The following is a 27,458-nucleotide window of genomic DNA, read 5'->3' as shown; positions in this document are numbered from 1 at the left end:
CATGATCTTCCTTTGCTCAACCAGGCCGAAGCTGGCCTCGAACTGCATAGCACCACCGCTCTAAGGAGCGGGTCCAACATTAAGTCAAGCGGAGGTCATCCAGTCACAGCACGATGGTTGTGGTGGCGACGGCGATGGGCAGGGCGACGAGGCGACAACTGAACACCCGCACCCACTATGCGTAGACTGTTTCGAACATTAAGACATGATGATTATGATGATGATGATGATGCATAATTGTTTGCTTCCTTCAGCAAACAAGGATGACGATTTTCAGTGACGAAGCGCTGCGCACAATCTCTTGCTCTGAAGAGGAGAAAAAAATTCCCCCGCATTTCCCCGAAGGGGAGTATGAGGAAGTGCGAAGCACGGGGTGATGCTATGAGGGGGAGTTTGTTGAAGTTTGGTGGCATTTTGCCCGTTAGTTACATTAACACCCCCTCGTGATCACGTTCGGCTTAACACGCCTCGTTTGTCCCTCTGCAGAAATCTTGGTGAATTAACGTGTATGTTCGAGAGGAGGAGCGCACCGCACCGCAGCGCACCGCAGCTGCGAAGCGCCGACCGGAGTGAAGGGAGAGGAGGCGCAGTCACGTGAGAGAATGCAAAACTAGCGGGTTTGTAGTATCACGTGTACACCACGCAGTTATCAAGCCGCTATAACGCCGCTGAGTCGCCAACGCACGCCGCTGACGACGTAGTTTGAATGCGTTAAAGATATAAGGCGCGTTACTAACACTGATATCAACGTCGCGTCCGTGGCTTAGTCGGTAGAGCGTCGCGCTGCGGCCGCAAAGTCCGCAGATCGAAACCTGGCGCCGGATGCTGTTTTTTTTTTATATAGTGTAGTGGCCTGGCTGGCGCGCCGAGAGAGGGTGTTGCGAGCTGGAGAGTAGTAAAGGGGCTGTAGGAGAGTAGGCGAGGGGGGAGAGGAGGCGCTATGCGAGCGCGACGATTCAGGCTCGCTTAAGAAGTGCATTCCCACTTATTCCTGGCCCAACGTTGGTTCTATAAACGTTGTTCCTGGCCAATCTCCCACGTGGGTATGTGCCATGTCAGCGGCCAGGCAGCGCGCGTCCATCTCCCCCCGTTGCTAAGGGAGACGAAAAGCGCGCGCACCCGCAGCTGTTGCTATGCGGACGGCGGAAGGTTCGGGGTCGCTTATAAGTGCATTACTTAAAAGATAAACGTGACTGCGACGTCAACAAAACCCCATCTAGTGGGCGCCATAAGAAGCTTCATCTAACTGCTAGCCCGCAGAGGCGGATTGACGATGTGTGCAGTCCATTTGACACTGAAGTTGTAGCCGGTGCGGTGTTTCAGATTCGACACACAACGCAAAAAGGGACTCGTTTATATCGACCGCCCAAGAGGTGGCGCAGCTTTTTCACCACAGGCGTTAAATACACCCTCCCTATATACCACTGAAGCCGCTTTAATCAAACCTTGCTGGGGCATATTGCTCAATTGCGATCAAAAAATCCTGCCGTGGGATGCACAAGACGGCCAGCAGCGGAACGTGGGAAGATGAAAGAAAAAAAATTACATCGACGACGACGACGATGATGAGATATCCCCATCTCATGCGGAGTGCGGAAAAGGCCGTCTCAAGGGGATCCGTATTACATCGAGCAGCTGCTTTCGTGGCTTTTTGTTCATGTTCCTCAAAGTTAACGTCCAACTACGCTGCACGTGCTCACTATGGGACTGACCCAGGTTTCGGTTCGCGGCATAGTTAAAGTCCAGGGTTTAACATGTGACGTAAGGGACACGGAGATGCGCCACACAGTGGCCGGCTCTAGGCTTGGCCAGCTGTCCGGCTGTTCAAAGGGGCTCCAACCGCCGTCGCGTACACGGTAGTTTCAGTCAACAGCCTTCACCAAACCACGGCTCGTACACACATCGATAACAGAGATAAATCCGGCTGTAAACAAGTGACCCAGGTATGAACTGCGACGCGTCATCAGTAGGAAAGTAAGGAAGCGAAGCGGCAGCCACCACTGATTTAGCATCGCTGCAAGTACAGCCTCATGAAAACAGGCTAGAAGCAATTGAAGCTTAAAGCTCAACACTTCCGATAAACGCTTTCACCCTTTCCTTCGCGTCTGGAAGCACTGCGAAAGCTATAGTCATCGCTAGCACGGAGCGGCATGCGTGATTTGCTCGGCGCAGCAGATCCGCCTCCCGTTTCTGCTTTGCTTTTGTGGCTTTTTTTTTTTCGTGGCTATCGAATGCATTTATTGCTGCAACTGAAAGGACGCCGGCCAATAGCCATTACACCGCTGTAATGACGTAATTCGAGCCCTCGAGGAACGCCAAGACCGGAAAATAAAACTCTTTTGAGCATTTTTTCTAAGTTATCTGATGGGCATAGAGCAGTAATTTCTGGCTGAGGTACTTTGCGACCTCCTACTCTAAGTAGTGGATGTGTTGACTGCGTTCTGAAAGAATTTAGGATTGAGAAGAAAAAAAAGAAATGTATTGCAGGGTCCTTTTAAAACAATTCAGCACGCACTCCTTGTGACTCGGACGCAACAAGACGTTCGTGCAAATAAAAGCAAGTGAAATTACCAAATTTGACGAACGTCAGCCCCGCAGCCTGAGCCTTAACGAACATTGCGCGCAACCGTTTTGCAACCTTTTCCAGTTTTATGCTTTGTTCATTGGTGATCATTCTGTGGCACTTTCATCATCTACTGTCCGCACGCAAATGAAAACAGACATGTTAAAAATCACGCAAACCACATCAGTCTTACTACCCCCTCCGGACCGTTCTATCTAGTCCAACAAGGACAGTTAATCATCAAACAAAAAAAAAAGCGAATAAAAAGCAAACCTTCCCCCGAATGAATGCGAATCAATCAGACGTCTCGCCATCCAAAGCTCAGTTATTCTATTGGGAAATGCGCTTTGCCATTCACGTTCCATTCAGCGCCTACGTCCTCCACACCGACAAAGGAAGCGAGGGCTGGCGTAGGCGAGGTCCGGTATGCGCACAATTTCGGACTTATCACCGCCAGCGGAGCTCTGACGCTCGGACCAAATATAGCCACGCGCGTGGCGAACGGTCAAAGGTCGCACAGGTGACTCGGCGAGCCATCAACGTTAAGCGCTGCGCAGCCGACGAATGGGCGCGGCTCCGGCGCCGACGGGACGCTAAGGACGTCACGTCTGACCGCGGGCGAAGGGACAAAGCCTTGGGCCCGATTTCGGCCCCCGCTACACTTTGGAGGACGCAATGTCCCTCTAGACGGCGATATAAAGCGGCGACGGTCCGGTGGATAACTTTTTTTTTTTCGCAACCATGCCTGTTAGTTTGCGCAGTTTAGAGGCATAAAGCAAGGCCGAACAGAACGTGTTTAACTTGGCCGCGCGTTATGGCCAGTCCCACTTTCACCTTTCCGTGGCATTATCGCGTGTACGGCCGTGGGCGGCGCAGTCGGTATAAATGTGTCCGTGTACACGGGGCCGGTCTCGGAAATCGGGGCGGGCCACCACGAAAACGGGTACTTGCACAGACACCGTTCGCGGCGAATCGCCTTTTTTTTTTTCTTTTAAATTTTGTAATCGCTGGCAACGGATTATAAGAGACCTAAATGTCCACCGGCCGTGTCTCGCATGGGCGCAGATTATCGCTTGAGTTTCATTGCTGTCCACGACACAGTTTTTTTTTTCCGCTTCGGTGTTTCAAGGACCTACCGTTGTTGCTCGGATAGAGTTTCGAAGGTTGGAGAACGCTCATACGTGAAACATACCGGCACAGTTCGAAACCGTGAAAAGGGGACATGTTGCATTACATTACATTTATGTTTAAATTATTGCGAAAGCGATACTTGGTTGGGTTGGTGAAAGCGCGTGCCCAGCTAGCGTCCGCAAAAGGCGTGGCCGGAAGCACGTGGTCCCTCTCACCAGAACTGAAGTAGGTCCCCATAAAACTCCTTCGGCAATCACACTTCTGCACCGGCTTCGGGCACGGCTCATAACTAGCGGAGATACAGCGCGTAAAGCGCGGCAAAATAATCAATTAGGACCGCGGCGCAGGAAAGGTTTTGGTGGATTGTTTTCAAGCGAACCCATTAGGGTACATAACCGGGAGGTGACCCTTTTCTTGCGGAACATTTAAATTGCCACTGATATTGGAGATTGGCGATAAGGTTATTTGCTTTCTTGTGCAGCGAAAAGTCAATGGTTCCGAGCAAATACCGGCAAGGTACATGAAGGTTGTAAGCACTCGTCTTTATTTACATCAGACCATCACGACCACAAATAAACAATGCGTCTAATACAGCGCGAGTCTAACGATGAATACTCAGCTACGGTTCGGTTTCTAAGCCGTTCAGTTTCAGCACAAGGTAACGGGTTCGATTCCAGCTAAGCAGAGTTTGGGTTTGGGCTAGTGGGTAGCGGTAATCCATGACTTCGTGTAGCGCAAAAAAAAAAAAAAAAAAAAAAAAAAACCGGACAAGGACAGAGGGAGGCGACGAAATTTGCACACGAAATCATTCGCACAACTATGTGACGTCGACAAAAGGCAGCACGGGGCTTTAAGGTGACACCCATCCCCCTTTCAGATAGCCAATCTCCTCATCGGACAACGGACGGTGCGGACACGCAACGATCCCCCAGGGTTGCCATTTCGGCCGCCTCAATTATTTCTCTATCTGGATGGTGTGTCGAGCAATGACGGCTTAGCTCTCAAAGAGGGGTGTACAACCACAATCGCGGCAATGAATGCCCAAGTGGCCGTTGACAACTTCATGAACGCCTCGATTCCAGCCCTCGGAGGCGGTATTTGTGATGTATGCCCAACACGAGAACGACCGAGCACGGAACCTGTTCATGCATGGTATAGCCGAGTTGCTTCAACTCAATCTGAAGACCACCGTTACGGCATGCGCTTCACAACCTACAAGCTGCTGCCCATCGACGTGTGAAATCCTAAACGTGAAGTTGACTCAGTTTGAACCGTACCGATGCACGTGCGAACCCCAGACGTGTGTACACAAGCGGTAAGCCACGTGTGCAGCCTTCCATCTCGCCATAGGGTCGTCTCCCTTTTCGCTGCGCCAGCTAACGGGATTACACCCGGAAGCGAAGGAAACGCATGCGCACCAGCTGCGCAAATACACACAGCCGGGGTGGCCGCGGCACCTTGTTAAACACAGAATCCCGTTCTTGCGCTCCACAGAAAAAAAAAAGGGTACAAAAAAAAAATCTAAAGCGAAGAGACGCTACGAAAGTAAATCACCCCGTCGAGGGAGAGAGCAGGAACAACGAGGCGCTTGGAAAGCAGCGATGCGCGAACAAACATCGCCGCAGGCTCTGCCTTTCCTTTTGTTTTTTCTTCGAGAAAGCGGTGGTTGGCGGGGGAGGATAGACAGACGAGCGCTCAGTACACATAGCGGTCAGCTACCCTTCCTCGCCCGGTGCAGCTTTGGGTATGCAAGCAGAGCGGGTGCACCGAGCGAGGTCTACAAAGAAAGGGTGCTTGGAGCTCGTGGGTGGACACAAAGAAGAAACACTCACCGTCGAATCAATGTGCGTCGTTCAGGCGCTGAATTTAAAAGTACGAATGTATAGCGAGTCTACAAAGCTGGAAATCAAGGCTTAAGTTGAGACGCCACGTGGAGGGACGGCGCGATAACGACGCAACGCTGAGACTCCCAGAGATGGAGACGAATTTTGGAGTGCCTGCACGAAGTACCTCGCATAAGACGCTAACAGCCCCAAGTAGAGTAAGTAGTCCACGTGGAAATTGAACGTGGAGAAACGCTAAGGGCAAGCGCGCCGAAAAACCAGAACTTGATTAAAAAAAAAAGCGTGCTCATAAGGCTTGAGGCAAGGAGAAAGAAGGTGCAAGAACGCGTGGAAAAAAAAAAAAAAAAAAAACAGGCTGGAGTTTATTTCGCACACTACCGAAAAGCGAACAAAGGGGTGGAAAAAATTCAGTGCGAAAGAACAGATGCGGTCTATCGAGCATCTCCTGGTGCGGGTTGATCATACCGGTAACTTTAAGTAGGATAGAGTCATTGACGGTCTGTTCCCTCCCCCCCCCCTCCACCTTCACGGCGGTGGCTCAGTGACTAAGGCGTTGTGCTGCTGAGCACGAGGACGCGGGTTCGATTCCCGGCCGCAGCGGCCGCTTTTCTGATGGAGGCGAAAAGCGAAAACGCCCGTGTGTACGAGATTTCCTTAGGTGGTCAAAATTAGTCCGGAGCCCTCGACTACGGCGCGCCTCATCGCCTGCGTTGCGTCGGCGCGTTGAATCCTACAATCAATCAATGTTCCCTTCCCCCGCAGGCTACGGAGGAATTCCTGCTTTGGTCCTTGGTTTGGACCTTTGGACCTTTGGAGGAATTCCTGCTTTGGACCTTTAAAGTGTATTCTTTCTCTGCAGGAGTACCTAAACTGCGTGACCTAAGTTGGCGTGTGAGGTCTACGAGTTGTTTTCGAATCGCTGCCGACTAATTACTTTAGGTAAGCAGAATCAAAAGACCACTGCACGAAAAATTAGACACGGCCGATGTCGTGAGTGTAAGGGAAACTACACGGTAAACGGCTAAGTATGCTAACGTTATCTTTGGAAGGATCTATATCAGCGTGTATGCGGAACGGAAAAACACACGGGGGCTGGAACCCCGTGGGGTCAGCATAACAGACTTCTCATAGTTATGCCCGCAATCGCCACCAAACGTAAGAAAACGAAACTATGAGGTCACTAAGTAATTCGTGTAACGTGTAAATGCGATAACCCTATACTTTTCGCTGAGTGCTTCACTGAGTTACGTCGCCAACCTCAGTGTTGCGGCGTGGTGGACAAACGTCGTTTCGCAGCGTCGCGATAGCCTCGTACGTTGTCGACAGTGAGAAAGAGATAAGTGTCTATTAAACGGATAATATTTACAGGGCGAAGTTTTGTGAACTCTCTCAGCAGAACAGTTGCCGCCGCGGACATATCCCCTTTTCCAGTGACTCTGCGCATGCACGCGCACTAGTCTGCGTTTTTGTGTGTGTGTGTGTGTGTGTGTTTTTTCTGGGGCACGCACTACGAACGTTTGACAGCCAATGGGACTTTGGTTTGCCGTTGGTGGGACTTTGGTGTGCCCCGGCGGAGTTTCCGCACAACGAGCCAAGTATATACATTGCTCTCGCACTAAAATGGGGCTTTTCGCGGAGCGATGAAGTATAAAAGCCGCTCAAGCAGCAAATCGCCCACGCTCCGGGAAAACGGGCCGGCGAGCGTATTATAGCACGGGAAGAAGCAAGTGGCGACGGCGGTGGGAGCGATTACCCGGGTCACCTCCCAGGCGCCGCGGACGTCGCAAATCACACACCTGTGTCGTCGCCAAACGTTCGCGCGCGCACAGGCTGCAGTCGCCGAGTAGTGGAGGACAGTGCGCGAGCCGAGCGCGCGTGTTGCCTGGAGTGTGTGGCCGCGTGGGGGCTTCTTTTCCGGTGCTGCTGCCCGCTTTTTTTTTTTTCATTGGCGATACTTTTTGTCCTTGCGCCCCATCCGAGCCGGCAGCACTTACGCCACAGTTCAGCAGCCTCGAGCCACGTGTGCGCCGCGATGCGTGAAACGGCTGCGCAAAGCGGACCTGCCCGTGTAACGGCGACTGCGGTTTCTGCAGCTGACGGGGCAGCACGGCGCGGAAGCTGGCTCCACGGTGCCGCCGTAGTTTCCCGTACACACGGCCAACAACAGAGCCAGCACGTCACAATAGCGGAGTATATGTAAACATGGTTAGGCCTGTCCAGAACAACCCATCCCACATCCGAATTTATGATATCGGCAGCAGTATGAACGCCGCAAAGGATATTGTATGCAATGATTAATAACAATACACTGCAGCCTGCGGATAAAGGCGTAACGGTCGCTGTAACGAACAACGGCTGTTGATGAACAGGACGATCGTTTCATAAAGTTAAATACCATAGAAAGTTCATAGAAATACCACCACTCCCTTAAGCACCGCATTGTTATAAAAGGCAGTGCATTTAGCTTCCCTTCAGCAGTCGGTGGTAGTGTCCCAACGATGTTTCAATGACACAATTCCAATGACACAATTTCGATAATCATTCTATTTAAAATAGCTGTAACTATTAAATTGTACCCACAGCGAGAATAAAATGGTTCTATCAAATTTTTAATTCCACTTAATCATATCAAGCCGGGGTGTGCGAGTCAATTACGAAAGGAAATCGGAAACCACTCCAGGATATGATGGCATTAAAAAAAATACCGCATAAGACATCTCCGATCAGTTCCGATGTGATGCTATTAACATTTTTTAGGTTGAGGGAAAATTTGCGTAAAAGATCATAATCCCAACCTAATAACTGCAGTATCATTTGATAGATGTTTTTGATCGGGAGGAAAGAAGGCTGATAGCTACGTATCACCGAATACGTAGGAAATAGGCTGCAGCGAGCGCGGGCAAGCCTTTTTTTAACTTGCGGACTCCGAATGACCAGCAGCAGGAAATCAGTCCGAACTCTAGCACGTGATCCAAGCATCCGTCTTGCCCGCTCTAAACAAACTTCCTGGCAACGTTGAGGGATGCACCCAGGAGTCCCGTTGTGACGCAAGCCCTACGCCGCTCACGAGGCGCGGCGGATCTCCCAAGCAGCGACGGTGCACGCTACAAACCACTCCCGTTTTCGCGCGTCGAGACCTCTGCGACGCGCTCCAAGGCCCGCGCGCAAAGGCGGGCGGCGTTAGCGTGACAAAACGCAGGGCGCGGCAGCAGAGATGGACACAAGCCCGGCGGCACACGCGCTCCGCTGAGCACGCGCTCGTTGCGCGGTGGCACAACATCGTTTTTGTTCGTCCCGGACAAAGCCTCGACGAGAGGTGCAAGACGCGCTGCGCTCGGGAATTTGTCTCTTCTCGGTCCCTCGTCGAGGCAGAAGGAAACGGCCGGCCGTGTGACACCGCGCTTCACGCCTGACGACGGTGACGCGCGGCGAAGGCAGCGACCTGTTTCCAGACGATGAGGACTGCAGCACCCGTAAGAAGCGACAGCTCGTCGCCGGACTTGAATGCTCTCCGCGCGAGCGTCGTCGGCAGAAGCTTCGGGACCTTCCTGCCGCGCAAGGAGCTTGGTACCCGATCGCTGGGCCATTCCGCGGCATGCCTCGGCTTTTTTGTATAGTTTCAGATTTTATAGCTTTGTTCTACCTCGTATGTGTGCTGGTGTTAGAGAAAACTGGGTCAACATTCCCGGCACGAAGATAAAAAAAAATGTGGTTGATTCCTCTGTCATAGGAATCGATAAAACACGAAAGTGAAATGTGCAGCGAATTCTGCAGCTGAGCATGATTTGCGGGTCGGCGGCTGTCTTGTGGGTGTGCTCGGCGAGCGACGTCCTGCTGGCGAGTCGCTTCGGCAGAAGTGTACTGGCATCATTTTCCGTGACGGATATGACGTCAGTGAAATATTGGTGTATCCCGGCATAAAACACGTTCGTGTTAAAATATAAAACCCGAAAACGAACAACCAGAAGTATAACGTACTCTTTAGTACTAAAGGTTGCTTTACCGCAAGAAGACCCCAAGAAGCACCCTTTACAGGCCGCTTGCTCCGTCGTACTGGCGTCACTCCCGTGACGGATATGACGTCAGTGAAATCTTCGTGAATCCCGGAATAAAACACTTTCGTATTAAAAAGTCATCGTTTGGAATCAAAGCGAATGTGCCTGTGACTGCTATATGAACGGCAATTTACGTTCGTGGCGACGCGCAACAGGTAAAGGAGGCCGAGATAAGTGCGCCGCGAAAGTGCGCCGCGATGGTCGATATTGAGCAGGGAAAAACTAATCACATCGTTTTTTTCTAGGAAGTATTCGGGTGCACCGCATCCAGAAATTAATCGCGTGGCTCAGGAAGCAAGCATGCTGGAATACCTACCGTGGTGCGCTTAGCCTGGAGTAATTATTGGCCGATCCCGCACATAATTATGTGCCGTGTGCAGCTTTGTTCACCACACAACTTTAAAAATAAGTGCAGCAACAGAATTGGCTTTGTACATTCTCTCGTACGTAGCTACGATATCCCGCCTGGGTGTGCGAGATATTAGGTGGGGTATGAGTACATCAAAAGGCAAACGCTATACCACTCTTTCGTACTTCCTTTTCTTGCCCTTCCTCGTTTCAACAAGCTTCCCACTTCAGAGCATTATTACGGCCTCGACAAAAATGACGGCCACCGCAACTTGTGTTCCAGTACAAAACACGAGTTCCCCGAGGAAAAAAAAAATGGCGGTGCTACGCGATTTCGCCAGCGGCAAATCCTGTATATACGGGCAGGCGGACGTGTTTGCCGAGGGCGAAATTACGGCGTTTACGGCGGGGCACGCACGTGATTGGTTGCAATGGAGGCACTTTCTCTGAAAGGCGAAATACACAGAAGAATAAATAGCTCCGCCGAAAGTACAAGCGCAATGGAGAGCTTCAAAGTGGCGGCGGCGGCGGCTAGCCCATATACCGAGGGCGCCGACGACCCAGCCCCTTTCATTTTCCCCCGTCCGAATTCTTTCGCCCGCCACCCTCCCACGGAGGCATGGACGCCTCTTAGAAGGCGGATAGATAGATGTGTGGCTACGCGAACTGCGTTGCTTTTAAAGTACTGAGTTGTGTGCAGCGCTGTGCGGGCTAGAAAGCGAGGAACAGGTAGACCAGACAATTTCCGCGGGGAATGTAGTTCCGGCAGCGAAGGTCTGCTTGAATAATAATCCGCACAAGAAAGTAGTTCGGGAAGAGTGCTGCCCCGGGAAACTTATTCATGCGGCCGTCCGAGGTAAGATTCTTTTGCTTTCTCAGTGGACAGGCTTCACCGCAAAGCGGGAGGTTGCACACGCCACACGCACGCACTTGGCTATGTCCTGCACACGGCCATCATAACCACATAGTTGTTCCTTTCAGCCCGTAGGAAAGTTTGACGGTTACGGTTCCTTGCCCAAGGGATTTCCGTCCTTCAACAGGATGCACGTCACTCGCGGGCCCTTGCGGCTTGGGAAAATTTAAATTAAACACGGCCCGTTCGATGGCTGCCCTATAGAGCGGCACAGCTATCGTAACATATAACCTCGATTGCTAACGCAGGTAATTTAATCAACAAACCCGCACCGCCATACGACGACACATATCATCCGTGGTGAATCTCATGATGACCAAGCCTGAACTATGTTACTTCAGTGAAATCTATTTCATGCAGAAGTGCTACCGGCCTAAACAGAATTCCCCTTTCAGAAATACGTTCATATGCGCGATGTACTGCGGTATCGCTTCCCTTTTTGCTGCTCTAGAACCGTAAACAAAACAAGATAAAGCACTACTGAATGCACGTAGAAATGCACATTTTCGCCGGTTCTACGCTATAATTTACTTTACGCCTCTTTTCGCCAAGCAACGGTTGTCTAGAAAGCGTCCACCCGTGAACGAAAAAGAAGAAAAGGAAAAGAGGCACGGCCGGGTGCTCGCACTTCGGATTTTTTAAAAGCACGCATTTAAGCACAGACTTTGCAGAATACGAAATGCCAAAACGCGCACCCGCATATTTACCTCACTCAACGCGCAGTTTCCTCGCAGGGCTAGCTTGGAATTCCACACGTAGAGCTGGGCGTACAACTCGCGCTAAATAGAGAGCAGCCGCCCACCTTCCGCACAAGCGAAGGCCTCATCAAAACCAGGAGCAAAATCAGAAGCAAAACTGGGGACGGCCGCAGAACTCCCGGAAGGAGGGGGCCAAATTACGACTGCCGAGAACGAGAGGGAGAGAGAGAGAGGGGGGGGGGGGGACGAGAGAGAGATAGAGAGAGAAAGATAGTGAGGGAGAGAGAAGAAAACACAGGCCGAGCGGGCAGTCAAAGGGAAGAAGAAGCCTTCGCAAAGCTCGACGACGCGAGGGCTAAGCCACTTAGACCTCCCAAATAGGACCCGCGTCCACCCGCGAAGAAAGCAAGCGTGCGGCAGCTACGCTTTCTGCGTTCATCAGTGGGTGACACGTGACCGCTTGGAATGAAGCAAAGCGGCCCGGGCTTACACACGGACGGTGCGTGCACTCAACACCGTCTAGTCTCTGGACATTAGCGAAGAAGGCTGAACTCCGCAATTTCAGTGCAGTTCTGCTTTTTTGCCTTCTTCACGACGCTTCCTCGTCAAGCTGCAAATCTCGTCATTTTTACTTTATTTTTTGCCTCTGCCATTAGGAAGAGCGGAAGACCCGCTACCTGTCGAACCCGACGACGACGACACTAAGCGAACTCCATGTGCGGAAGGCGGGTTTGTTCCAGGGTCTACGTGTTTCCCGCATCGTTATACTCGCTCCGCCGACAGCTAGACCGACTCTCGGCACAGTGGAGCTGGGAGGAATGTGGAGCAACTAGGCCGACGTGAAATGTGCGCCCGTACAATCGCCAAACAGTGACATTGCTAGTGGGTCATGGGCGCTTGCACTGACGCTGGCAAGCGGCAATCACATGTTGAACAATGTCCGTGCCCACCAGGTTCTTATCCCGCCTCCTTGCGCAGTGGGCGAGTTTGTACAGGATGCTTGCAGGTTGAGCAAGTCTTGTTCGAATAGCAACGGTTTTCATAATTACACGATAGCGGTTTTCAAACAGAGGCCTGCGAAGTAACCCTGGATACCCCCTTTTATTTCTGCCAAACTTTGGCGACGTTGCAAAAAAGTTGGCTTTGCCGCATGACATACTAGTTCCGGTCTCACTGTACGCGGCGCTCTTTCGTAAGTAGGCTTTCTTGCATAACACGGCGGCTTTGCAAGTAAGCCATTCATTAAGGATTCGCGCATAGGCAGCTTTAGGTGAGAAAAAAAAAACGAAGATACTATAACAATGCTCCACATGTAAACATCTATTCTCCATTTAGACCGTTAGATACCCCCATAACATCCTCAAGCCTTTAAGCCTTTAAAGCCTTTACACCTTTTAAACATTCATTGTTAAGAACCATCGCGTTAGCAGAGACTGGCTACGACACACAGCAGCAAAACCTGAACACTGATATTTCCGCGTAAATCGATAAACTTCAACGTATCTCAGGAGCCCTCGCCAAGTTACCTTTCTTAAATGCAAGCGCTCTGTCAGGGGTGAGATTCATTTTCCGTACAAGTTGACGTGCACTATCACAGTTCACCGTACACAGGCCGGCCCCGGCACTCCAAATTACTTGGGATGGACTGGCAGTAGGAAAACGACCGACGACTCCGATAAAAAAAAAAAAGTAACGCTAGAGAGTTAAGGGGTGAACCTCCATACAATTACGTATACGACTGAGAAAGAAAATTGGAAACCGAATTTCTTCACGTTCCAGCTGCCAGTAACGGCAAACCAAAGCGCCATAAAACGCTACCTATCCGAAATAAGGTGTATTAGTAATTAAATACGTTCACCTCGAGCAAAACGTTCGATTTCAAAATTTCACAGCAAGGTGATTACTCTCAGGACTTAACCACCGTAAAATGAGGATGACATGGAAGCATGCGGTCGGACTTTTTCTCCGAGTTTTGGCTTAATGACTGCAAGAGGTATATGCAAGAGCAAAAAGTTCCACAGATACTCCTACGTTTCATCAACACCACGGATGCTCTGCTTCCCTCGGCACGGTCAGACGAGTGGATCCAGCTTTCTTTCATTCCTACCCCCACCACAACTGGGATCACAAGTTGGCGTTCCAAGCCTGCGTGCAGGCAATCAACGCCGGCGGTTAGTGGTCAGCACCAGCCTCGCCCGGAGCCTTTCCCGGCACAATTTGAACGCCCTTCCCGCCGTCAAGGGTCCCCCCACTTCTGGCAGACGTTCGCCTCTTCGCCGCCAGTGCTGCGGTGGGGAGGAAGCCGTGTTTTGACGGCGGCCAACGAGCGCGCCCTTCAGCTGTCACGAAGGGGCAGGCAGCTTGTGCGCCGAAGTCGACCGACGAGTCGGCGGGGGGTGGGGGCCGCCTCCGCCGCTCTCTGCCGACCAGGCATTCCTCGGCGGTGGGCACGGAATGTACGGGGGCCTCCCCGTAGCATATACCTGGGCCGGCAGGGCGGCGTAAACACGGGGCACAATGCGTCCGCCATGGCGGCGGCACCACCTGTGAAGCGGGCGTCGGGGCCGACCCCGTTTCAATCGCGGCTGCTGCTGGAGCACCCGCTGACCCCGAAGACGCCAGTGCGGCCGCCGCTTATGCAACCGCCAATAATCCGGCACGACGTGGAGGAGAGGCGAAAAGAAGGCCCCAAAAAGAAGGCGAACGATGTCGGAATGAACTGGCAGCAGTCTAGCTGGATAAAGCATGGGGGTACTAGTTTTAAGGTGGCGGTCCCACTCGATCGGCCCGCGCTGCCGGTTTTGGACGATGTTTGCGTAGGCGCTGTTGCGCCCCAGTTGGCACCACATTCATGGCTAATGTATCATTAGAAAGCAGAAGTCTTCTAGATTCCGAACTCGCTTACCGGTCTATTCCAGCTAATTTGGCTTTAGAAGGAGAAGCCAATTTGCAAGAGAGAAAAATTGTATTTTTGCTTTTTTTGCTTCGGGCGGTGTAAGAATTTGAGAAAACTATGCGACGTAATTACATGTAGTTTGGTATGTGCATAGAATAGATGTCTATGCAGTTAGTTACGTTTGGAAGTTCCGTTTCAGCGAATAGATTTTGTTATACGGCCGTTTGAAAAAAGCTAAAATAGCGCAACTTCACTCGCGCTAAACTTTTACATGGATTAATGCAGAGCAATGTGTTTTCGTGTGCGCGTTGCCAGCATATGTATTTGTATACTGCCGAAATTTCGCTGAATTTCGTTCAGCGGTTTTAAAGTTATTTTGGTCTACATATGGCAGTTTACACGTACGCATGGGTTTTCTGGTGTAACTTTTCTGCGTTGCTGCTGAAGACGAAGTTTCAATATTTTCACACATCAAACTTGAAGACCTCCTTTACTTAGTTACGTTCAATGTTTGCGCTGTGATAAATAGAACACGTATAAACTGTTACTGAAATTGGCTGATTTTCATCACGCCGGCCGAAGCGCTCAAACGCGCCTATTTACGTACACACACGGAACTCCAAAAAGTGCGTTACATGGAATATACGTCGATGTCATATCTTTATAACATTACCAAGTAAATGTACAATTAACCCTTTTTTATTCCTGTAGCGACAATTTTACAGCCATAACAACGTTGCAGTTTTATGTGGCGCCATCCAGTGTCGAAACTGTAAAGCTACTTCGTTACGTTTCAGCTTTCTGCTACCGATGGCGCGGCCAAACGCACTATTCGAGGGAGCCTCAAGGCGGTACATTCAGGCTCCCCAGACTTTTCGCCTTTTCTTTGTCGTGGTGCCGATACCCGATACTGCCGATACTCGTTCAGTTTTTGTCGCCACGCCGTGCGGTCTGTGCGAACTTCGGTGGTAGCAAATTTGCTCGGTATCTCTGGGCATTCTGCACCGCCGTTGTCCGGTGGAGTACAGCGGTGCGACGTTTTGTGATCTGCGATGGGTAACACCCGTAAAACGCCAAAACGTTTGATAAGGCGTAAAAATGCATCACAAAGTCGCCGAGCGCAAGCGAGAGCGGCCGCAGCTTCCTCATGCAAGTAAGGATTTTCGTTTTGTGTTCATTGCACGCAATCTCGCGCTAACGCGCTGCGAGTGTTATTTCTGTTCAGCCTTTGTTGTGTTCTGGCGGAATATGAGGGTCCGCATGAGGGTTCGCATGTGTTGGGGATGTGAAACAGCGCGCTTAGTTCTTACCACGATTTTGACCGGCGTGGGGCTGCTAGTTTTACCTTTCAATGCTAAAAGCTCTGGGTGGTTTGTTATTCGGAGCCTAGCCACCGCTTGCTGCCACCGCTTGCACTTTTATTCGCGGCCCCTTCCGATTGCATGTGGCCCGGCCACCAATGCCTGGCCGTAAAAATGCGGAAGGTAGCCATATATGGTTGGCGTCTCGCTGGCGTCGTGAAATCCCCCCCCCCCTACCCGTCGTGAACTAACCTGGCTCGCTCGCCGGCGCGCGCCCCGGCGTGCCCTGAAAACTCTCCGTCGTCGCTGCCGTAGCCGTAACATCTAGGCGTCGTGAAATAGCCGTACTCGCTCCTGCCGTACCCGTAAAAGCTACGCGTTGTGAAATAGTCGTACTTACGCCTCTGCTTACGGACGTTGTAGTTGGGTGTTGAAATTTTGTAATAACTATACTTCACGCCCGCCTTACAACTCAGTTGGCTAGAGCAGTCGATTTTGGTTTTACCCAACCGGCTGAACCGCTACGGCTCACTGAAGCCAAGGCCGACGCAGCCAACGCTAGGGTTACGTCCGATAATCTGTAATTATTATAAGTGACTATGGCTGCACAAAGCTAGTCTGTAAATTTTTTTGTAACCATTTACTTTTGATGAATAAACTTTAACTTTCAAACTTAAAAAAACAAGCGGTTTTGCCTTTGCATAAATATCAAGAAAGACTGTTTTCTGTTCATGTTGCCAAGCAGGCTTGGGGTAGCAGCTTGGAGTTCCTTCCGTACTTAGCTAGAGGTAGTCCGACCATTTATAATTACTAAATAGTGATTACTAATTAACAACGACCCTGGCGGTGTGAGGAAGCGGTGTGTTCGGTTGGATAAAAATCAACAGATTGCTCTCACGGAGAGTTGCGTTCCTCCTGAACAGAACTTTAGTGACAGCTGCCGTTCCGCAACATTAGCATTCCTTATCGTTCCGTCTGGACGGAACGCTAGACAATGCCTTTTTTGTAGTGCTCTTTTGTTCACCTTATCCATAAGCTCCTCCTTTCTTTATCTGGGAACTAGGCGATACAGGTTTTCTGCCCAATTATGGGGTTGCGTCTGGGGTTTTATGTACATTTGCACATTTATATGTTTCCTGACATTTTGTTTTTTCTTGCGATGCATTTTGCTGGTGCACATGTAGTAAAGAGACATTGTGTTTTACAGAAAACGTGCTGAAAATATGCACAAAGCAGTGCCTCTGATGAACACCAACACTGCAACCATCACGGCTGATTCCATCATCACGGCTTTCTCACCCTGTTGTCCCATCCCTGTATTTGATAACCATTATGTTATATTTTTGTCTTTTCAGCTTGCTGTAAGATACAAAGGTCTTTTGCCAGTTTGTGTGCCTCTGTAGGGCTCATGACTTTTGCTTAGTGCAAATAAAGGCCTTTGTTGTTACCCTTGCTTGTTGATTTTTGTTTTGCAAAGTTTTCAGGAAAAGCAGCTGAGTTCGGTATGCCAGGAAACAACATGCAACCGCGAGAGGAACATTTACCAGCCGAAAGCCATTGTCAACGAAACTGGTTCCTATTTCGTGCAAAACCTTCATGTAGTTAGCATGTTCAGTAACCTTGTTCATTTCAAGCAAGTGAAGAAATTTGTGTACCATTGCGCGTTGATTGGCAAGCACATCTTTCTTCTGATGAACTTATTGTAACATTACATAGCCGAGAGTATTTCAAGGGTAAATAAAAGTTCCTTCGCAGCAGCTTTGGCGAATCTCTGCCTCCTGCATCCGAGTATGCCAGCTTTCTTTTTTTTATTCACATTCCAAGCGCAGCAAAGTTTGTATGGAGGCAGCGGCGTTGGAAGTTTTGTCTCCAATAAACAGCTGTGTCAGTGCCTGTACTGTTGCAGTTCGACCTCACGTGTGACCTCAAAACGTGTGACCTCAGTTTGCTGGGAAAGGTGGCATCTAACTTTGTTGGCAGAGCAAAATTATGCAATGATCTTGGCGCTGTAATGACCCCGTTGCTGGACGGAAAATTTTCATTCAACCAAGCACATGCAATATAATTACTGATTAGCTCATTCCTGTCAGATCGAATGCAATCTCTGGAAAATTTGGTGACTGGGTGATGGCACCATAAATAGCCGATGGTGGTGGTCAGTGGCGTAGCCAGAAATTTATTTCGGGGGGGGGGGGGGGGTTGCGCCCCAACCCTAATGCGTGTATATATATATATATATATATATATATATATATATATATATATATATATATATATATATATAATTGGTAGTTTTTACAGGACAACATTCAACATTACATTTTAACACATTTGAAAGACAAGAAAACATCCAGCAATAAAAATTTCTGGGGGTTTGAACCCCCCAAACCTCCCCCCCCCCCCCACTGGCTACGCCACTGGTGGTGGTAAAAACGTTTGCGCAAAGAAAATAAATGTTACGAAAACTAAGGTTAGGTGCACGATTTGAACCTATGCTAGGGTATGCCCGTCCAGTCCCACACGCGTCCCTTGCACCACGACTAATTAGATCTTACTCACTACAAGGTGAAACGGGAAAGCCCGGCCCCGTCCACTGAGCCGCCACGGCCGCAGAGCGCCGTAGAGCGCTCTGCGGCCGTGGAGCGCCGTAGAGCGCTCTGCGGCCGTGGAGCGCCGTAGAGCGCCGCGTACCTCCCGTTGCGGCCAGAGAGTCGTGGGTTCGAAACCGGGCATGGCCTAAGTATTTTTTTATAGTAGAGTGCGGACGCCGACGCCGCGGGACATAGACCCGAGCAAGAGATGCTTCGCATCTAAAATAGAAAAGCCCCCCCACCCACATCGATGTGGCAATGTCAACAAGCTGTTTGGGAGATACTATCAGTTGTCTTGTTCAATAAAACGATTCATTCAAAACAAAATGGAAATTGGAAATTAGCTTCTCCGCAAGTGTATATATGCTCGGTAAAATAAACTCTGAACAACGGTATCAACATAAAATACAACAATACTTTCCTAAATTTAGGCTTTGATTTCTACCTGGAGAGTGAAGCTATGACGTAGCAGTCTTCCTATACAGTGTTTTTTTTTTCTTTTTGAATAAAAGGCAACCCTGTAGAAAGTGGAAGGAAGAACGCCGAGCGGCCCAAACAATTCGCTATATGCCATAGCTATTCTCATAGCTATGGTACCACAGACATAAGTCATCCTTCTCCTCTCAAACACTTTCAAAACGCCATCAGCAAACAACTACAAAGAGCCGCGACCAGGCTCCCATTCAGAGGGACTTCCTCAGATAGGGAGGGGGGTGTCGTGGGTTGCGGAGGTGAATTCGCTACGGTATTGTGGAAGGGAGGGTGGGGGGTTCTTGTAGGCTCGGCAGGTTCAGCTTTTCTCCAATTTATGTGCAGCGAGAATTCTTTTTTCTTGAAGTAAAAAAAAACACTGTTTACCGTGTTGACTCGCGGTGTCCTGCCTAGAGTTCATACAAGAAGCTGCGTGCGCCTAACTCACCGTGAAGGAAAGCCGCAGGGGCCTGGCGGTTCCACCTGGCCCTAAGCCCCCTTCACGGTGCATTAGGCGGACTGTTCACAACGATGTAGCCTCCACAATGCTGTACGCAGCTTCTGGTATGAGCTACCACGCACGAGCTAAGGAAGAACGCAACAAGGGTGAGCACTGACTCGAAACGGGAGCTTATAAGTAGTTATAATCGCATTTGAAAATGGAAAAAAAAAAATCTGTTCGGTGTTCCCGCTAATGGGTTAGTATTCTGCCTTCCGACCAAGAGAGAAACTACATAGTGCAAGCAGGCCAAACAAACGCAGAAAGGCTTTAGTTGATGGTGTCGCGTGTTTCGATCTTTTTTTTTATATGTATAATAATTCTGAGCAGCATGTTCTGGCGTCGACAGAGAAGCCAACATTGCCGCCGTGCATACGTCGAGGGTGTTGTTGATGAATGAGCAAGTGGAAAACCGCCGTGGAAAACAACCCCCATACAACCTAACAGCAGCGTATATTTACCTTCCCCCCGCCAAATAAAAATAAAACAAGAAAACATCGTCGCGTGTCGCCAAGAGTCCGACCCTCAATCTTGGCCGATTCGTTTCACCCGGCGTGACCAAAGCTAGCGTTTTGGCAGAACTCTTTACTCAGACGGCGCTATTGTTCTCTACATCTGGAAGCAAGTTAGTTCGCTCCTCCAGCACCAACATCCTGTTGAAAGGTTAGGATAAGTGGAACCAGAAGCAAGGGAGAGGAACACAAGAACAAGAGGGATAGCCAGCTGCCTTTGGAAGTTCAGCCTGACACAGGTGTAGGGCAGCGACAGCACCGTGAATAGAGATTTCACTGGTAAAAAAAGAAAAGACAGGTGGCCTCACAAAAATAATAATCATAATAAATCTATAACATGGAAGCGTGTGGACCGAAAACCCGTGACATGCTGAGGTGCAAAGTGATGAACAGAGGTAAAAACGAAGCAACCTGCCGTATAGTGACTTACTGTGAACAGAACAAAAAACGCCATGAACGAGAACGAAATCAACGGAAACGCGAAGAACAGAATCAAAGGATTTGTGGAGACAAATTTATACCCATCACAAAAATATAAATGGCACCGAATAGTCCGTACACGGAAGTGTCCGGGTCCCGCGTAATTAGTTGCCTGAGAAACCTCCGCCACATGGAGCCCAGGGTCGTCCTGATGATCGGCACCAACGACCTGCGTCTGGTATGCACAACAGATGCAATTCTGCCTCTGAGCTAAGGGTATGCTCAGAATTTCTGCATCAACACTGCCATTTTCATTCTTCTTTTTTTCACAGGCCAGAACCATGGACGACGCGTACCAATTGATTGCGGATTTGGAGGTCGTATTGGCGCTGTTACTCGGACGCGGATGTGGTGTTGTCGTGATGACGCTGCCGCCGGTGGCCCGCGCTGCGCGGTCCAGCTCCCACTGGCGAATTCTGAATGCCGTGAACGCGTGGATCCTCGGGCTGACTATGGGTACTATGTCTCTTTACGACAGTTTGCGGCAGAGAATAACCTGTTCGTTGCGCTACTTTCACGCAGACGGAGTTGTTGCTCTTGAAATCCATCGCCTCTTTGTGCTGGGCAGACGTCGTGTCCGCTATTGCCTGTACGAGCGGTAAGTTGCTCCGGCTACATTGGTTGTAGTGTAATCAACACTGACACATTTACAGGCGGATGGGGTCGGACCGGCGGCTGGACATGGTGCACTGGAACGAAGAGGCGATGGGTCGTGTGACGATGGTGCTGAGGGACGTGATCGGCGCCTGAACACACCCTCCTCCTCTTCTCAGCAAAAAAAAAAAAAAAAAAAAAAGGATAAGTATCAGTTGCACTGCTTTCAAAAGAACTCGATTATTTCGCAATCTGTTCATACGTAATTTCACACCGACCATACATTTAGGACTCAATTTCCGTTGCAAAAGCACGCAGACTCGAAATTTGTTTGTTTATTTTATCCTTTACCTAGTGATTTTTTTTCAATTTCACTTCTATGTCCTTTTTCCCCTTCAGGTATGCATAAACTTCCTTAGTACGTAGAAAAAATATTTTTATAGCTGAACTAAGTGTCCTGACCGCCATTTCACCATTTCGTTTTGCTGGCCGCATCCGGCATGATTATTTCAAGCGTAGTTATAAATAATCAAAATTAGTCCCGAGAACACCCCATTGTATTGACGAAACATTCCCGTGATATTTTATAACGCGCGTTTTGCTATTGCACTAGCATCACTGCCCCATTGCAGGTTAGCTTGGCTCTTCTTATAGATCATTTGTTTTTGCTCATAGCGTGCACATATCTCACCCATTCTTTTTTTCCTTTTTTACAGCGGAGTTCGGCCACGGCCAACTCCCACCGGGAAGCAAGGGTGGGTTGAAAAGCAATTTCCTGCGATCTCCTGCGCTTGCCTGTGCGAGCTGAAGCCGCTGAGCGACGTATATGCTGAAGCTGATATGGTCTTCGCACTTCGCCCCCCCCCCCCCCCTCATACCACCAGCTGCAATATTTATGTTGGAAGCTAAATAAATATTTCCTCTGACTCGGCGTGCTATGCTCAGTTTCATCCGGTGTAAAGCCGTGATTGCAGTGCAAAGCATGTAGGCTGAAAGGTTCTACGAAATGTTGACTGCCGCAGTGAGATGTTGGTTATATTTTCGAGGCGATCACGTGGGATGCCACAAAGACATGTGATGTCGGAAAAAAAATTTCGAACAGTAGCACCAGGATAAATTCAACAGCGCACCTGTCGCTTCCTTTGACCGGACAAAATGCTTTCGGCATCTTTTGACCTCTATCTTGAACATGCATGATGAATTACGTTTGGTGCCGGAAGGCAAAAATAGAAGACAGGCCATCTGATACTTGCGCATATGGCGCAGTCTATTATATTTGCAGTATTATGTATGTAATACGATAAAAAACTTTTGTGCCAGACTTAGCTTGCAACCCATACTAGGGTCCAAAGGTGTTCTGATTCCGGCTAAAGTTGCCATGACATCAACACAGAGGACATTATTGCACAGCGGGAAAGACGAGGATAGAAGGAAATACGCAAGGCCCGTGCCGACGATTTAGCGGCGGTTCATTGAGAAAAACCGCCTGAAATATATCAAGAGACGCCGATAATTTTCACAATATCTCTTTCTTCATTCCTTTACACCGAGCTTTCTTTCTGCTCTTTTAGTAATGTGCGCTGGCAATCTTGGCGACATATGTATTGCTCATTCGTCCAACGTTTCACCCCAACAACAGTGAAACGTTTAGTTGATTATTCTGTTTTATTTGTGCTACGCGCGTGTACAGAGAAAAAGCTCTTCAGCGCGATTTCGGAGGCCGAGCGCCAAGCAACTCGCGGCGAGAAAGAAGGCAGGGCCAATCCAGCAACCCCCCACCCCCCCCTCCCCCCGTGCACGGCGGCGAACAGAATCGGTTGGTCATGGTTCAGGTTCGGACAAAAGGAGCGTCTCCCCTCGCGAATCGCAGGCGGAGGGGAGGGGACGCCGGTACGGGGAACATCGCGCCCGGAAAGCCTGTGCCGGTATTTTCGTCCGCCACGGGTGGGTGGCGTAGTCTGGTGGCAAACTCTGAACTAATTCCAACATGGCGGGTGTGGGACCGCCACCTTAAGGCTGAGGCTTGTCCGGCGTCCGGAGTCCGTGCTGACGGCAGAGCAGCGTGTAAATCAAAACATCTGTGAACAAAAGGTTCAAAAAGGTTAACAAGAACAGACTAAAAGGTTCACAAAAGGTTAGAGAGCAGAGAGAGAGAGAGAGAGAGCGGAGAGAGAGAGCAGAGAGAGAGAGAGAGAGAGAGAGAGAGCCGTGCTGCGCGTGCGCGAGGAGCATTGGATTTGATTGGATTGAAATGGATTGGATTGGAAATCGTTTTAGCAGTAGTAGGCACTCTCACGGGTGATTTACGGTGAGAACGATCCCCAGTGCTTCGCCCACTCGTCATGATTCACTTCGTGGAGATGCGTGAATTTTTTTATTTTTTATTTTTTTCAAATGAAGGTTACCATTTTGAGGAAGGCTAAATAGGTGGAGAAAAACACGCGTTCAGAATGGGGACCGACCCCACGACCCTCGGATTACCCTTCAAACAGCCACACCATACTTTTCCACTATGCTTTCCTTGCAGTACTGGATTGGCTTCACTTGAACTTCTACAAAAACGAGATGTCCGAAAAAAAAAAAAACGTAGACGCAACAAAACGTTTAACTAGACCTGTTGCGTGATGTCAGTCTCCTCCCCCACCACGGCCTGCAGCGTTCGTCTATCTTGCACTGCCAAGTCGGAGCTGGGAATCTAACTCCTGGTGTATGGTATGGCTCGAACGCCACCGCTTCTAAAAACGGCACCGCCAGAGCACTAGCATTATGAATGTGACCGTCCACGTCGCCGCTGCAGATACTTCTTTCTACCCCGCAGTACAATGACAGCCGGCAAGCGTTTCGCGAAGCCCCGGCCTTTCACGGAGCCACCGAAGGACGCGCGCGGGAAAGCGGGCAACGGCCAGGCACGCAATTTTAGCGACAATGCAGTGGCCTTTTGCGAGGCTGGCTGAGCAGGAAGCCGACGTACTCCCGCGACAGTCGCAGACACGCTACGGAGCACTGCATCCATGCGCAGGCAGCGCGTGCAACGACACTGCCCAGAGTGACGATCAAAGTATAAAGTTCCAAAGTCCGCCCACATAAGCGTTAAATTCATCCCAGTAACGAAAAATGCTTTCGAAAGCACTCTGGAAGCACTGATATCGGCAGCTATTTACATTTTATTCATCCTCGCGGATCAGGGGCAGTCGAAGACCAGCGAGTCTTTAAAGCGAAGCTTTAGTGTGCTCACTGACGCCGTTGTACGTAGACCAATACGCCCTGCAGAAAAGCCAACTTTTTTTGACGACAATGATGAATGATCGTGCGTGAAGTGAACGAAAGAAACGCTTTCCGTCGCCGGAATGGAACCTGGGCCCTACGAGTTATGAAGCCGGCGTCCGTCCGATATTGCTCCGTTTCGACATGGTCGAAGCGAACGGCAAGCAGCAGGTCGTCGTTAGAGGAGTGCAAGATTATTTACTTGTGCCCGGCTTATACCCGTGCTCCACTGGCGTTTGGAATGCGTTCTTAACGAATGTCGTTCGAGTCAAATACGAATGTTATGCTACTCGACTAGGTTTTTTGACGGCATTCGATCCAAACGTGCTTCGAACCGAGTGACGTAGCGGCGGACGTTTGAGGCTCTAAATGCCTTCATGTCATTGATTCAGAAGGAAACGGGAAGGGAGGGACGCACTGCGGATATTATTGCACCCAGTCGCAGGGTACAACTGCATGCAACGCAGTGCGGGGGAGGGGAATATAGGAGGAGAGAATAGGATACATCCACAACGGCAATGCATAGCAATACTCTCGTAACACTACATTCACGAAACTTCCGGAAAACTGCGTAAACAGAATGCGCGTAAACAATTTTTGGATAAGAGAGTCGTGAAATTGGCTTTGCCAACTTAAAAAAAACGATGTTGTAAATGTCACAGACGTATACACTCCATTAGTACGAGCAGAGAGCAAACATTTTCAAAGTTATAACACCCGTGCTCTAGTGGAGTTTCAAACGCATGCAAACCGAACGTCATCCGACTGGAATGTGAAGGGCTTCGAAAGCTACTCGGAATTCGCTGTGCTGAAATTCTTTAATATTCTTTAAAGCTTCAACATTCGCCCACCACGCTGCCGTCAAGTTTTGTTTTCATAAAGTAGGGCTACATTTCAAAGTCACAGCTAATCTTCCGCTATGAAAACATCGCTAACCTTGTTAAGATGAGTTATTTTTTTTTTTTTATTTTTTTTTACAAATGCCGAATCCGCTCGCACCTGTGGTCGAGTGGTCCGTAGTGCCACTGAGCACATATTCCTGGGTTCGACTGAAGTCGGGAGCTCATGCGTTCAATCGAAGCAGCTGCAGTTAATTGTTTACGCCGATTGATTAGATGTCAGGGAGTCAAATACCCAACCGTTTGTAGGTTAAGCCCCGATTTTCTGATGCAGGCGAAACGCGAAAACGCCCGTGTTCGAGTTTTCGGCACACGTTCGATGCCCATGTGGTCAAAATTAATCCGGAGCCCTCAACTACGGTGCGTCTCATAGCCCAGGTATAGCTTCGTCAGGTGAAACCTCAAACTCAATAAATTGTTAGCTCAGGCTCGTGGATCCAACTACAGAGGGGGGAATTCCATCTGATGTGTAGGCCCATGTCACGGTGCCCTTTGAATTCTATTAGGAAATGTCAAAAGTGATACGCACTCATTTCCCGCAGCAACGCGGTCAGGTTCAATGCCCAATTGGAATGCCAGGTTTTGCTCATCTCGCTATCTCTATCAGGAAGAGCGTAGGGGCCAACATTTTTATTTTAACGAAAGGAAACGCTTCATCTGCACGTAGATAAAACAAGTTAATAGCGCTGCAATAGGCTGCTGAACTAATTTCAGCTTGGTGCGGTGACGGCAAGTTATTAACTCGCATCGTAGGATCGGCGTGGCGCCTCTAGGATACGCGTGCCCGTAAAATGAGTAGCATTTGATGGGAACAGATCAGCAGCTCAGCCTAAGCGTCATAGTGCGCAGTTGCCAACCCGCCAGTTTACACAAAATACAGGCGTTATTGGCTTCATTATATTCAGACCTGTAAACATTAATGAAGATTAGCGTGGAAAACTGGGCGTGTTGGTACATAATCTAAGCAAAACAGCGCAAAAAAGACAAAGCCAGAGGGACCACGACAAGGACAGCACATTCCTTGTCCTCGCTCTGTGTCTTATGCGCTGATTTGCTTACCTTAGTGAATATTGTAACCGCGAGCACGGTCTGTTTCAAATCCACCACGGTGGCTCAGTGGCTAAGACGGCGTTCTGATGAGCCCATGGACACGGATTCGATCATGGCCGCGGCGGCTGTTTTTTCGGTGAAGACGAAAAGCGAAAACGCCCGAGCATTCCAAATTTAGGCGCACCGAAAAGGTGGTCATGTGGTCAAAATTAATCCGGATCCCTCCGTTACGGCGCGCCTCATAGTTGAAGTGAATAGCTTAGGCGCGTTAACACCAAAATTTATATCATGCAATAATGCGAAAATAACACACAACGAACCCGAAAGTACACTTTTGGGCATAACGAATAGGGGATGGCACAGCAGGTCGCTGTCGAATATATGCTCGTCATTATATATATATATATATATATATATATATATATATATATATATATATATCAGGGTGTCGAACCGAAAAAAATACCGGTTCGGTTACGGTTCGGGTTCGGGTGAAATAATTTCGTTCCGGTTCAGTTCCGGTTCGACAAAATCACGTACCGAACCGGTTCGCGAACCGGTTCGGGAGCTTGAACCGGTTCGCGAACCGGTTCGATGAGTTTAATTATCACTGAAATTAGAAAAAAAACATTTGCTAGTTTAAAACGACCGTCAAATCAAAACACAAACTAACATTCAAAATGCTGCTGCTCCCCAAGGGCAGTGGCGCAATTGCAAAGGAAACTTTAAACAATTAGGAGATATTAGAAAAACACATAAAGTGGCGACGATTTACCACCTTCTTTATCGCTCAGACTTTATGTTGTCCTAGCAACTATTCATAAAGCCAACGCCAAGAGATATGATGGTGGGATATATTTTCTGTCCTTTCCTTTTTTTGTTGAAATCGCAATTGTCGCTATGCAATCGCCCATCACGCTTACCTTGAAGCCTTAAATTTAGTCCTGCGTACTGGCGTGTTCAAATACCAGCGCTGAATACCAATGGCGCACATTTTTTATATTTGTAACAAAACAGAAAAATCCTACAAGAGGCACATAAATACTACCAAGGAATTAGAATATTTGGTCACCCTGAATAATTTGTTAGCTGTCACCTTATCGAATGTGTTGGCCACACTTTTGTTAAAAGGTTTAGTTACGCTCAGTCACTGCATTATTGCTCTGACCACTGCAATTCCTTTTGCGATACCGAAAGTGTGCATTACAATCAGTATGTCATCGTTCCGCCTAAACCCCTACCATCGTTCCGTGTGCTACATTGCGGAATCTTATAACAGGTAATGCGGTTACAAAATGAAAGGGAAATTTGACACGTGGAGCATGAGATGGGACTTTTCGGGTAGACGC

At 49.2% G+C, this 27,458-nt stretch overlaps 2 protein-coding genes across 5 annotated transcripts in view; one reads left to right on the top strand and one right to left on the bottom strand.

Annotated features, from left to right (window-relative positions):
* Positions 1–27,458, bottom strand: part of LOC144152664 (uncharacterized) — a 163,950-nt gene that overhangs the window by 9,667 nt on the left and 126,825 nt on the right. The window lies entirely within an intron of this gene.
* On the top strand, positions 15,340–21,794 carry LOC144151823 (uncharacterized). Of its 3 annotated transcripts, XM_077682964.1 has the most exons (4): positions 15,340–15,601; positions 20,575–20,758; positions 20,825–20,900; positions 20,956–21,794. In XM_077682964.1, exons 1-4 carry the CDS (start codon positions 15,596–15,598, stop codon positions 21,050–21,052), a joined length of 363 nt encoding a protein of 120 aa, XP_077539090.1. In that variant the 5' UTR covers positions 15,340–15,595; the 3' UTR covers positions 21,053–21,794. The 3 variants fall into 3 exon arrangements, 2 of the variants coding, with proteins under 2 accessions (XP_077539090.1, XP_077539091.1); XM_077682965.1 differs by lacking the exon at positions 20,575–20,758 and having other exon boundaries at positions 20,956–21,790; XR_013318981.1 differs by lacking the exons at positions 20,575–20,758; positions 20,825–20,900; positions 20,956–21,794 and adding an exon at positions 16,957–17,672.

This window comes from Haemaphysalis longicornis, unplaced genomic scaffold (genome assembly GCF_048455015.1).
Source record: "Haemaphysalis longicornis isolate Haplotype H1 unplaced genomic scaffold, Haemaphysalis longicornis Haplotype H1 scaffold_9, whole genome shotgun sequence".
NCBI classification, from domain to species: domain Eukaryota; kingdom Metazoa; phylum Arthropoda; class Arachnida; order Ixodida; family Ixodidae; genus Haemaphysalis; species Haemaphysalis longicornis.
The sequence above is the reverse complement of the archived record's forward strand: the minus strand, read 5'-3'. Positions and strand labels throughout refer to the sequence as shown.